The 12,691-nt window shown below is 38.6% G+C and overlaps 1 protein-coding gene across 4 annotated transcripts; it reads left to right on the forward strand.

The window, feature by feature from the left end:
- The first annotated feature begins 6,528 nt into the window (after positions 1 to 6,528).
- LOC121757981 (agamous-like MADS-box protein MADS2) lies at positions 6,529 to 12,181 on the forward strand. Of its 4 annotated transcripts, none has more exons than XM_042153425.1 (8): positions 6,529 to 6,968; positions 9,462 to 9,540; positions 9,624 to 9,688; positions 10,055 to 10,154; positions 10,431 to 10,466; positions 10,554 to 10,595; positions 10,685 to 10,848; positions 11,793 to 12,181. In XM_042153425.1, the coding sequence occupies exons 1-8, from the start codon at positions 6,784 to 6,786 to the stop codon at positions 11,878 to 11,880; spliced, it is 759 nt and encodes a 252-aa protein (XP_042009359.1). In that variant the 5' UTR covers positions 6,529 to 6,783; the 3' UTR covers positions 11,881 to 12,181. The 4 variants fall into 4 exon arrangements, with proteins under 4 accessions (XP_042009359.1, XP_042009358.1, XP_042009361.1 ...); XM_042153424.1 differs by having other exon boundaries at positions 6,530 to 6,968; positions 10,425 to 10,466; XM_042153427.1 differs by having other exon boundaries at positions 6,532 to 6,968; positions 10,706 to 10,848.
- Positions 12,182 to 12,691: the final 510 nt, after the last annotated feature.

The raw sequence follows: 12,691 nt of genomic DNA on the forward strand, positions 1-12,691 counted from the left end.
CATCGTCCCCTTCGTTCGATCTTTCGCGGGCGCTCCCAAAATAAAATAGCACCTCATTTTAAATTTCCTTGGCCCATCCTCTTCCTCTCCTTCCTTTATTTACCTTGGTCCAATACACATTCACAATTCAGCCCAACATTAGTTAAATCATTTGGCCCAAATACATAAACTCCCTCAATTCTATCGGATCTCTCTCTCTTCCAATCAAAATTCCCAAACTCCCTAATTTACTTCTCTCTCAATCAGCAGCGACGCTCCCTCCTCCCATTCGTCGGCGCTCCGTCGCCGGTTTCACCATCGCCACCTTGCTGTCTCTCTTCTATTCATACTCTCTCAATCAGCAGCGACGCTGCCTCCTCCCATTCGTCGGCGCTCCGTCGCCGGTTTCACCATCGCCTCCTTGCTGTCTCTCTTCTATTCATACTCTTTCTTCCCAGTTCATATTCATAGAAACCTCCTCAAAATGAGAAATCCAATATCTCTCCTTCAATTCCCTAATTCTCTGTACTCATCTTCAAAACTTAAATCCCTAACTCAAAATTCACCATAACAAAAATCTCAAAATATACTAAGGACGGCGTTCGTTAAAGTTTGACGCTCTTTCGAGAATAATTAAAATAAAAGATACGAAAAGTCGGGGCGTTACAATATGAGTGCCACATTTATATATTATTTGTATAATAGAATAGTAGAAATTGGGTTCCATTTACCAAAAATGGAAAAAAAAACAGAGTGGACAACATTTCACGGACGGACCGAAATGAAAAAAGTAGACAACATTTCACGGACAAACGGAATATGGGTAGGGCTGGGGAAAAATACCGAAATACCGGCCTTATCGTACCGAAAATACCGAATTTTTGGTATACCATGATTTTCGGTATGGTATGATACCTTACCGAAATATTTCGATAATGTAAAGGTATGAATTTTTATATACCAAGGTATACCGTGGCATACCGAAATTCGGTATATACCGTAATTTAAGGTATATACCGTAAAATATTAATATAATTATATATAAAACTGATTTTATATATTGTTAAATTATAAAATCTATTGTGAAATATAAATATAATATGAATAAAATATAGAATTTAATATATTATTTAAATTATAAAATATAAATCGTATTCTAAAAATTCAAATATTCAATTTTCATTGATGTTGAAAGTAAGGTATACCGCAAAAGTATAGTATACCGAACATTGGTACGGCATACCGAAAATGAGGTACGGTATCGGTATGAAAATTCTCCATACCGAAAATAAGGTATACCGAAAATTTTGGTAAGGTAAATGTATGATTTTTTCGCATACCGAATTTACGGTAAGGTATACGGTATGATGGTTTCGGTAAGGTATACCGTACCTACCCCTAAATATGGGTATAATAATTAACTCACTTTTTCTTTAAAACTTCATTTTCTCTTTTACTTTATTTATTCTACTTGATTCACTTATTTATTTATTCTATCTACTTTTTTCTCCCTCTTATGTTGTCCACTTTATTACACAACAACTTAACACACTAAACATTATTTAAAACTTCGTGTAAAAAATAAGTGCCTCAACTATGAAGGAATTGAGGAGGAAGTAATATATTCTTTCAGTATAATTAATTTATTCAATACTCCCCCGGTCTCATCAAAATAAGGACACTTTTCTTTTTCGTCCGTACCACAAAAATATCACATTTCCATTTATGGAAAGTTTTCCCAAAGTCATTACGAATATACATTAATTTATTTAAAACTTATACCACCAGGGTTCACCATTAAATATTAATGTGGGTCCTACTATCCACTAACATTATTTTAACTACATTTCTGCTCATCTCTATTACTTTATCTATTATACGTCCCAAATATTCTTATTTTTTTTGGAACTAAGAGCATCCACAATGGGGCGGAGGATAGCCTGCCCCATGATTCATTCTCCGCGGATGATCAGCCAATTTTTGCATCATCCAGCTTATCGTCCGCCCCATTGCGGGGGGTGACGATAGGTCCGGAGGATAGCACACGTTTTCATTTTGTTTAAATTTCTTCTGTATATACCACCACTTTTTTACTTTATTTCACACATTTCACTCCACTCTCTTCCCTTCATCTCAATCTCTCTCAAAATTAAAGAATGAATCTCGACGTTTTCCCAAATCCAAATAGTCCCGACGGATTGCCGATGTTCGTCGGCGGTGGTGCACACAAAAGTAAAAGTTTGTCTTTAATTTGTGATATTTTTATATTTATTTTGCTAATTTATATTTTTCAAACATAAAAGTTAAAAAATAAATACAAAATAATAGTTAAAAAATAAGGCGGACACTCCACCGCAAATTAACGGGACATGCTACAGGACACCCGAATGATGCAAGGCAGTATTAAGTTTAAATATTAACGGGACATGCTACAGGACGCCCGAATGATGTAAGGGATTATTAAGTTTAAATCGGATAAATGATCAATTCTCTGATTTGCTTATCAATTTACCGGTCACTAAAACAGTGCTTAACAATTCAACTTGATTACATTGTCTCCCTATTTAAATCAAGGAAGGAGTAACCACCTCTCATCCGACACATGGCTACTACTTTATAAGGCCATCCACAATACTGTCACTATACCGTCTCTTAACCGTCCCTTAAATGACTATTCGCGGGCCCCACTGTACTTTTTTACTCCATCCCTTAACTAAGGGACGGAACCTGCAACCCTCCGTCCCTTAACCGTCCCTTAAACCGTCCATTAAATTACTATTCATTCAATTTCATTTTTTTTATTTCCAACCAAATTCAATTAAAAAAAACACAGTTCATTAAAAATAAAATAAAATTACAATATAAAAAAATACAATTTAAAATTCAAAAAAAAACATAATTAAAATCCTAAAAAAATAAAAATGACATAATTTAAAATACAATTTTATAGAAAATAAAAAAACTACTCAGCCGGCGAATCATCCCCCGGAGGAGGCGGTTGAGGTGCACCGAAGCCTTGAGGAGGCGGAATGCCAAGTTGTGGCGCCATAAACGTAACTCCGTTAAGCCAGGCTTGGTATTGGGTGTGGGTAAAGCGGGAAGTGTCCGCCATTGTGGCGGTCATGTACATGGACATAAGGGAGTTCGAGGGTCCCCCCGAGCCCGCCTGGCTTGATTCGGCTCGGCCCCTCCTCCCTCTAGCCGCCTTCGCCGCATTTCTCCCTTGCGGCCGACGGCGCCCACGGGAGGACCCCCCGGCATCGTCTGCCGAGGTCTCCTCCTCCTGCGAGGCAAACTCTTGTGGCCCGCTGCCCGAACCGCCCTCACCAGACAAGTATTGGCCACTAGCCGTGTGCTACGTGCGCTTCGAGGTCAAGCCCGAGCTGGACCGAACACCGTCGGCCCACCTTTCCTCGTCCCTGATGACCTCCCAAACATCGGCATATTTGAATTGTTTGTCGGTGTCTTCGAAGTAGACCCGCAAAGCCCGATCTCAGAATGTCGGCTCCCTTGGCACCGCTTTGGTACTGAGCCGCTTCATGCTTGTAGATGGCGCATAATCGTTTGACCACTCTGTCGACTCAGTCAAAGTGAGTGCAGAGCATCTTATATGTGCGGCGGCGGGTCTTTTTTTTGGCTTAATCTCGTGGTAGGCCTTGGTGACCTTTTCCCAGAAGCACTTTCGGGGTTGTTGATTCCCGACGATGGGATCGTACGAGACGCTGATCCAGGCGTTGTACACCGCCAGCGTTTCATTGTGGCCGTACGGATGCCGGCCTAGATCACCTCCGCTTTCGCCTCCACCCTGGAACTTCCCCCGCCTCGGCCTTCTTCCGGAGTGGGTTGAACCGGATAATCCTCCCGAATCTGGGAGAGTCCCTGCGGATACCGCAGGGCGGAGGGACGAGTGTATGCATCCACATCAAAATTGGGTGGTTGGTACCCCCCGGCGTCGACGAACCCCGGGTGCACGGCGTCGACGAACCGAAACCACCCAATGTATTGTACATGTTCCCCCAGTCGCCGAACGCGTTGAGATCCCACGAGCCGGAGCCGCCACGGCCGGAGTTTCCGTCGCCGGACATTTTGTGATGAGATGTTAGATGAAAATTGGAGAGGAAATGGAGATGATCTGGGAAGAATAGATGTGTAGTTGTGTGTGAAATGATGATGAATTAGGAGTATTTATAGAGTAAAAAAATAAAAAAAGGAAAAACGGCTATTAACGGTAATATTACCGTTTTTCACATTTTTTATTTTATTTATTTTAATTAATCCGAATGTTTTTTAAAAAAATGAATTATTGCGTCAGCGTGACGATGCCCACTCGCGGGACAGCGAGTGGGCGTCACGCATGGCCTGGGAGCGCGCCACGTCGCCTCGGCGCGTGGCGAGCCGTCACGTGTTTTGTCACGGTGGAACGGGACTGGTGACGGGCTAGGGGCGGGCTGGTGTCGGGACGAGACGCTGCAACGCATCCCGTCCCGGTTCCGTCACACAGGAACGGAACGCTGCAATACGGAACGGAATACGGAACGGAATACGGTTCCGTCACGGAGTGACGAGACGGCGGCGCGACGCGTTGCGGCGCCCCGTCTCTTCCCCAGCCCGTGTTCCGTGCCAGCGTGACGAGTGACGGGCCATCTCGCCACCCGCCGAGGCGACGTGGCGCGCCCAGGCGCCATGCGTGACGCCCACTCGCCGCCCCGCGAGTGGGCATCGTCACGCTGACGCAATAAATCATTTTTTTGTATAAGGTAAATTAGCCGTTTTTTATTTTTTTTACTCTATAAATACACCTAATTCATCCTTATTTCACACACAACTACACATCTTCTCTCCCAAAATCATCTACATTTCCTCTCCAATTTTTATCTAACATCTCATCACAAAATGTCCGGCGATGGAAACACCGGCGGTGGCGGCTCCGGCTCGTGGGATCTCAACGCGTTCGGCGACTGGGGAAGCATGTACAACACATTGGGTGGTTCCGGTTCGTCGACGCCGGGCACCCAGGGTTCGTAGACTTCCGGGGGTACCAACCACCCAATTTTGACGTGGATGCATACGCCCGTCCCTCTGCCCCGCGGTATTCGCTGGGATTATCCCATATTCGGGAGGATTATTCCGTTGAACCCACTCCGGGAGGAGGCCGAGGCGAGGGAGGAGGCCAAGGCGGTGGAAGCTCCAGGGCAGAGGCGGAGGCGGGCGAGGAGGAGGAGGAGGATCTAGGTCGGCATCCGTACAGCAGAGAAGAAACGTTGGTGGTGTACAATGTCTGGATCCGTGTTTCATACGATCCCATCGCCGGGAATCAACAAACCGCAAGTGTTTATGGGAAAAGGTCTCTGAGGCCTACCACCAGATTAAGGCGAAGGGCTCCCGCCGCTGCACATATAAGATGTCCCGCGCTCACTTTGACCGAGTCGACAGAGATGTCAAAAGATTCTACGGCATCTACGCGAACGAATCGACTCAGTGCCAAAGCGTATCCACGGGCGCCGACATTCTGAGGTCGGCTTTGTGCGTCTACCACAACGACACCGCCAAACAATTCAAATTTGTTGATGTTTGGCAGATTGTCAAGGACGAGGAAAGGTGGGCCGGCGGTGTCCGCTCCAGCTCGGGCTCAACCTCCAAGCGCACGAAGCACACGGCGAGTGGCCAATATTCGTCTGGTGACGCCGGTGAGGGCAGCGACGCACAAGAGGGTGCCTCGCAGGAGGTTGATGGCACGGCCGGAGGATCCTCCAGTGGGCGCCGTCGGCCGCAAGGGACCAAGGCGGCAAAGGCGGCTAGAGCGAGGAAGGGTCGAGGCGAATCAAGCCAGTCTGGCTCGGGCTCGGGTTTGGGGGGAGGCTCGAACTCCCTTATGGCCATGTACATGACCGCCACAATGGCGGACACTTCCCGCTTTACGCCCGCCCAGTACCAAGCCTGGTGGAACGGAATTGTCTTTATGGCAGCACAACTTGGCCTTCCGCCTCCTACCGGCTTTAGTGCACCTCCACCGCCTTCGGGGGATGATTCGCCGGCGGAGTAGTTTTTTATTTTCTATGAAATTGTATTTTAAATTATGCCACGTTTATTTTTTTAGGATTTTAATTGTGTGTTTTTTTAATTTTTTAACTTTTAAGTTGTATTTTTTTTATGTTGTAATGGTATTTTATTTTGAATGAAGTGCGTTTTTTATTAATTGAATTTGTTGGAAAAAATAAAAAAAAATGAAATTGAATGAATAGTAATTTAAGGGACGGTTAAGGGACGGAGGGTTGCAGGTTCCGTCCCTTAGTTAAGGGATGGAATAAAAAATACAATGGGGCCCGCAAATAGTGTTTTAAGGGACGGTATAGTGACAGCGTTGTGGATGGCCTAAGTCTCGCAGTCTAATTTCGGATGGTGACAATCCAATTCCACGCGTTTAAGGACGCGTACTCTCCACAGCAACAAAAATATCTACTGTGAGTCCCACGCGCTAGACAGTTCACGCTTTTAACACAGTAGGCAAAATAATGCCAACCCTAAAAACATCTCTCCCATCATCTACTTCTGCACATGCTAACATCATTTTGCACAATGAATCCATGAATAAATCCACCTTCCCCTCTCTATAGATCTCTCTCTCACTAAAACACAGTTATTTTAACTCTTCAAGCGTTTCTATAAATAGAACAGTCCTTTTTAAGTTTTTCTTTTTAGGGTTTGTAGATTGTTACCCTTTTGGTTAAAGAAATCTCTTGGGTGAAGAGAGAGGAAAGTGAAGGTTTAATAGTTACATAATAATTAGATGTATAAATAGGGATCATGGGTAGGGGAAGAGTGGAGCTTAAGAGGATAGAAAACAAGATAAATAGACAGGTTACATTTGCAAAGAGGAGAAATGGTTTGCTCAAGAAAGCTTATGAACTCTCCGTTCTCTGCGATGCCGTGGTTGCTCTCATCATCTTCTCCAACCGTGGCAAGCTTTATGAATTTTGCAGCACATCAAAGTAAATTATATCCTCTCTCTCACTCCCAATTTTTATCAATTCTTTATGATTCTTAAAATTAAAACAAATTTATGTTTCAATTAGTTAAAGCTTTTGTGATTTGGAATTCTGTCAAAGTGCTTCAATTGCGTCTCAACTTTTACTGATTCGATTCTGGCTTCTAACCTTGGTGTAATTGGGTGAAACGTGACAGATAATATATGGTGATTTTCTGTTATCCGTGAAATTAAGGAATTGTTTTCTACTCTGACAGCTTTTCTTTCATTTGACTGGATTTATGCTTGATTCTCTTCATTGAATTTGTACAAAAAATTTCAGAAATATGTACGGTGGATATGTATTTAATCAAGTTTATTTATAGGGTATTTGAGGTGACCTTTGCTTTATTGAATTTGTAAAATAATTTTTCAGAAAAATAACGGTGGATGTGTGTTTAATCAAGTTTATCTATACGGTATTTGAGGTGATCTTTCCATTCAATTTAATAAAGACATTGTTTGGTTTTCATCTGGTGTGATAGATCATCTTTTGACAGGGTCGCATAGTTAATTTACTTTGTATTTGAACAACATTAAAGTAAACTTTTATTTTATTTAGCTAAACTATTCTTTGTTGGGTGAAGGAAATGAGTTGCTCTATTTGTTTCTTAAGTAATCTTGTAGAGTAAAATCTTACTACTAAATTCTTAATTCTAACTAGTTTAATTTGCTATGTAATTCTTTCAGTCTTTGGCTGAGAGAGCTTTATACGATTAACAACTTCAGTTCCTTAGGAGATATGCTACAATTTAAATTTTGTAAATTCGAATTTCTCTTCTGGTTTGGTTGGTATATGAAATTAGAATTTAAATAGGTAGGAGTTAAATTAGAATTCAATTCCATATAGTTTATTTGGTAAATGAAGTATTTGGTATGAAATTTGATGCGAAGAACTTTGGCACAAACAAAATATACGCACTGCAATACGATACACACACTACATCACCCACTAAATAAACACACACATACCACAACATACACACTACACACGGACATACTACACATACTGCATGACCCATGATACATACACTACGCACATAAACATACACAAACTGTGCACATAAACATAAACATGCACACACAACACACACTCACTAAATACACATACACATACTTCACACATATACACAACAGACACATCACACACATACATAACACACACAATACACACGGCACACGCACGCACTTTATACGCTCACTCACTGAATACACACATACTAAACACATGCACATCATACATTGAACACACAAATACACACCATACACGATACACAATACACACACTACATACATGATGTATACACTTTGAAATCTTCTTTGTTTCTCACTTTTCTTTATGTTTTCCTAATGTTTAGTTTCTATTTTTTTATTTCCTTCCCATTCACCTTATGTTATATAATTTGTCCTTTTATTATTATTATTACTATTATAACTATTATTATTATAATTATTATTTATTATTATTATTATTTTTTTTTTTTAATAATTTTGTTTGTGTTTTAATTTTTTCTGTTTTACTTAAGTTATGCCCCCTTTGTTTCGTGATGTCGTATTTTGCTATTTCATTAACTCTTTTTTACCTGTTTTTAGTAATTACATCACATAATTCCATTATAAAACAATATACTCTATAAATTGTGTAGTGTGGGTTTTGTGTTGTGAGTGTTTTGTTTGAATCTGTGTGTGCATAGTGTGTGCTGTAGTGTGTGAAGATATCTTATTTTATAACTATTTGAAATTCTAATTATCTAATTCGTATTTGATATTCAAATTGTGGTAATTGAGAGGATCGGAAAATTGTGATTTTAAATATTTTTGTGATATCAAACACTAGATTTGGAATTAAAGACTTCAATTCTAAGTCCAAGCTCTCAATTTTCCATATACCAAACGGGGCATCATAAACGTATATACTTCACTTTAATTCTTTAAAATTGTTTGTTTGAAATTATTTACATGGAAAATCAACAGTATGTATAATCGAAATTCTTTAAATATTTTTGATTAATAACTTCCGTTGGTCTATTTAACAAAATGTGCATAACGCTTCAAATTATATACCCATTTGTATGTTACTTGCACTTTTCTATTTCGGCTCAATTATTTCTATTTTAAGTAAGAATTAGGATATTTAGTTAATATATTAGAGTTAATTAAGTGATTGTTTATTAAGTGCTCACTCATTACGCTTAAAATACTAATTTAATTATACTAAAAAATCAAACTCAAATTTACGACCTAAAACGAAAAGCGCGAGTAACATGTGACGGAGGGAATACTATCTTATAATACTATATTAAACTCATAAATTTGCAACATATTCATAGAATATTTCTTGATTATTGGACATGCTAGCATTATTGCGTCGAAACAATCATACATTCAGTTAGTCCTATCATAGATTAAATTTTCTTTTATACATATAGCTAACTGCAGTTATATGTATTTGTGCCAGCATGCTCAAGACACTTGAAAGGTACCAAAAATGCAGTTATGGCTCTTTAGAAGTCAACCATCTAGACAAGGATATTGAGGTACTATGCCTTCTTGCAAAACATCGAGAATGAAGAATCTTGTATGATCTATCTAATTTGTATATGGGACTGTTGTTTTGTAGCAAAGCAGCTATAGGGAGTACCTAAAGCTTAAAGCTAAATATGAGTCCCTACAACGATATCAAAGGTAAACGAATGTTCGTCCACTTTTGATATCAATTATGTGTATATACTGTAATAGGGATGTGATCAAATTCTAACCATCTTAACGTGTACTTGCTAACTAAATCAACACACTATATTAAAAATGTCAATACCGTGACATGAATATGCCAACACAAATTTATGTTTAAATGTCAAGATAAATTTGTGTTGATGTACTCATGTTATTGTGTTGAACAGGTAGAACAGGTAGCACATTAAGCAAAATGTTAAGATAAATTTGTATTGACATTTTTAATATAATGTGCTGATTAGTTAACAAGTAGCACATTAAGATAGTTAGCACACTAACGCAACCCGTCTGTAATAACTTATGAAAGTAATGTTTCAGGCAACTACTTGGCGATAATCTTGGGCCTCTGAACATCAATGATCTCGAGCACATCGAACATCAACTGGAGACATCATTGAAGCACATTAGATCTACAAGAGTAAGCTGAAACAAAATATTTTCTTTGTTAATTTTGATTTGTATACATATAGGAGGATACTAATTCTGATGAGTATTTTCTTGTTATGAATATTCAAATAATCATTATGTTAAGATTATATTGTTCTATAATTTTTTACTATGTTGGAAATAGATAGATTATATACGGAGTTCGCTTTCTGTTACTTTCAGTTTTGTAATCAAACATACAAACGTAGTGTTGTAAATGTGTGAAATTAAATTCACAGTTTCGTCACTAACTTGTGTGCAGACACAGGTTATGCTTGATCAGCTTTCTGATCTTCAATCGAAGGTATATTTGATATTCTTTTTTTCTTTCTCTATACTATGATAATATATTTGATTTTAAATTTTTTATAATTAATAATTGTGAGTCCAGGAGAAGTTGATGCTTGATGCTAACAAAGCATTGGAGAGCAAGGTTAGTTAAAGTTTGCACAAAAATGTATAGATTGCAGAAATATTTTATTTATTTATAGGCAATCATCAATTATAATTACAATTGTCTAGTATATGAATTTTGATGGTCAGTTGGAAGAGATATATGCTGCAAATCACATTCAGCAATCGTGGGTAGGAGGAAGTGGGGAGCACAGTAACAACTATGCTCCTCACCACGCTCAATCCCAGGCCTTCTTTCAGCCTCTTGATTGCAACTCTACTCTCCAAATCGGGTTAGATTTTTTTTTTTTAATATTGATTTTTTTATTTTTTTATTTGAAATGGTTGGCTTTTATTATATGTGCTTGACTGGATATGGGACAATGGAATAAATCTGGCAGCTTTATTCAATGAGAAATGATAATAGTTTAACTAATTTAGTTCACAATAAAAATGATTTTAGTCCACTCTAATTTATAGTGGAGTATTTATTACTCGAAATATTTAGTTCACTATAATGGCGTTTTGATTTACTCCGTATTTTCAAATTCGTGTTATGAATTAAAACGCTCTTTATAGTTAACTAAATCACTCTTATAGTGCACTAAGTTCGGGTTGTCTAGTTATACATTTAAGTAGTGGTTGTTGTACATGGCTATATGACTACTCTTCCTTTAGATACTTAATAGAATATATATATATTATTCGGTTTTTCGGTTTTTTCTTCGCCCAAACCGAACCGAACCGAAAAATCGAAATTTTTATATTTTCAAAATCGAACCGAACCGAAAAACCGAAATTACCGAACCGAATTTCAAAATTTCGGTTTGGTTCGGTTCGGATATTCGGTTTCCGGTTTTTTTGCTCACCCCTACATGGCTGTTTATTGACTAGCATTCAACAGGTTTAATATGCGTAATTGTTACCAAAATATCATGCACCATAATAGAAATTATTACCAAAATACTTCATCTGTACTCTAAAAATAGAAATTCTTTCGTTTTTGGTCCGTCCCTAAAAAGAGAAATGGGACCCATTTTCCCCTAACACCTCTTTCTTTACATCTCTATCTTCTCCAATTTTGCATTAAAACAAATGTTGTTTCAAATATTTATATTTTTAGGGGATGGCTGGAGTATTTGTCTTAGTAAATCCATAACCATTTTGTAGAATTCATCGATGGGAAATGGTTAAAATACTAATATTCTAATGTTTATTTTTTGGTTTGGGAAAATAGGTATAGTGAACCAGTGAGTTCGAGCCAGATGACAGCAGCAACGGATGTTCAAAACGTCAACGGAATAGTCCCTGGGTGGATGCTCTGACTCTGATTTGCAACATATCTTTTCAATTCTACTATAAGAAGCATATAAATATGATTCATATTTTATCTATTTTCAAGTACAGTCTTAAATAATGGAGTGACACTCTAATATTTGGTTTAAGGGTCATCAACTTATCAAAAACTGATGTATGGACAAACCAAAGGGACTCTGGTTTGCCTAAACAATTTAGATTCTCAATCAAATTTCTATGTATGTTGTAAATTGTAATATCTAGATTTTCACTATTGTGTTTTCTTCTTGTTTTGTATGCTAATGAATCAAGGATACAATTCATCTCCCATTGACATAAGTAATGATTATATTTTTCTCCATTCTGCTTTGTGTTTGTTGGTCGATCCGGGTTATTGCTTTATGAACTTTTCAAGTAGTCAACTATAGGGGCGGACGCAGAAAAATATTGATCCGGGTTATTGCTTTATAAACTTTTCAAGTAGTCAACTATAGGGGCGGACGCAGAAAAATATTACGCCGGGCGGACGCAGAAAAATATTACGCCAGTGGCTGAACTATAAGGGCGACCCAAAGTGTTATTGACGACTATACATAAAGCCTACACGTTTGGGCCAGGAGAACCATGGCCCCCCATCATTTTTCCATTTACCTATATATATTATATGCAAACTACATTTCCCGTATAATTTCATTAGCGCAGTTGGTTGTGAATGCCGCCTTGTGAAGCGTATGTCCCGTGTTGTTCGATTTCCGTCAGCGTCATTTTCTTCATCTTTTTGTTTATGCAACTTTTCTCTCTTTTATAGTAGTACTACAATTTATGCATTATAATGTCGAT

Source organism: Salvia splendens, chromosome 12, assembly GCF_004379255.2.
Source record: "Salvia splendens isolate huo1 chromosome 12, SspV2, whole genome shotgun sequence".
Taxonomy (NCBI): Eukaryota; Viridiplantae; Streptophyta; class Magnoliopsida; order Lamiales; family Lamiaceae; genus Salvia; species Salvia splendens.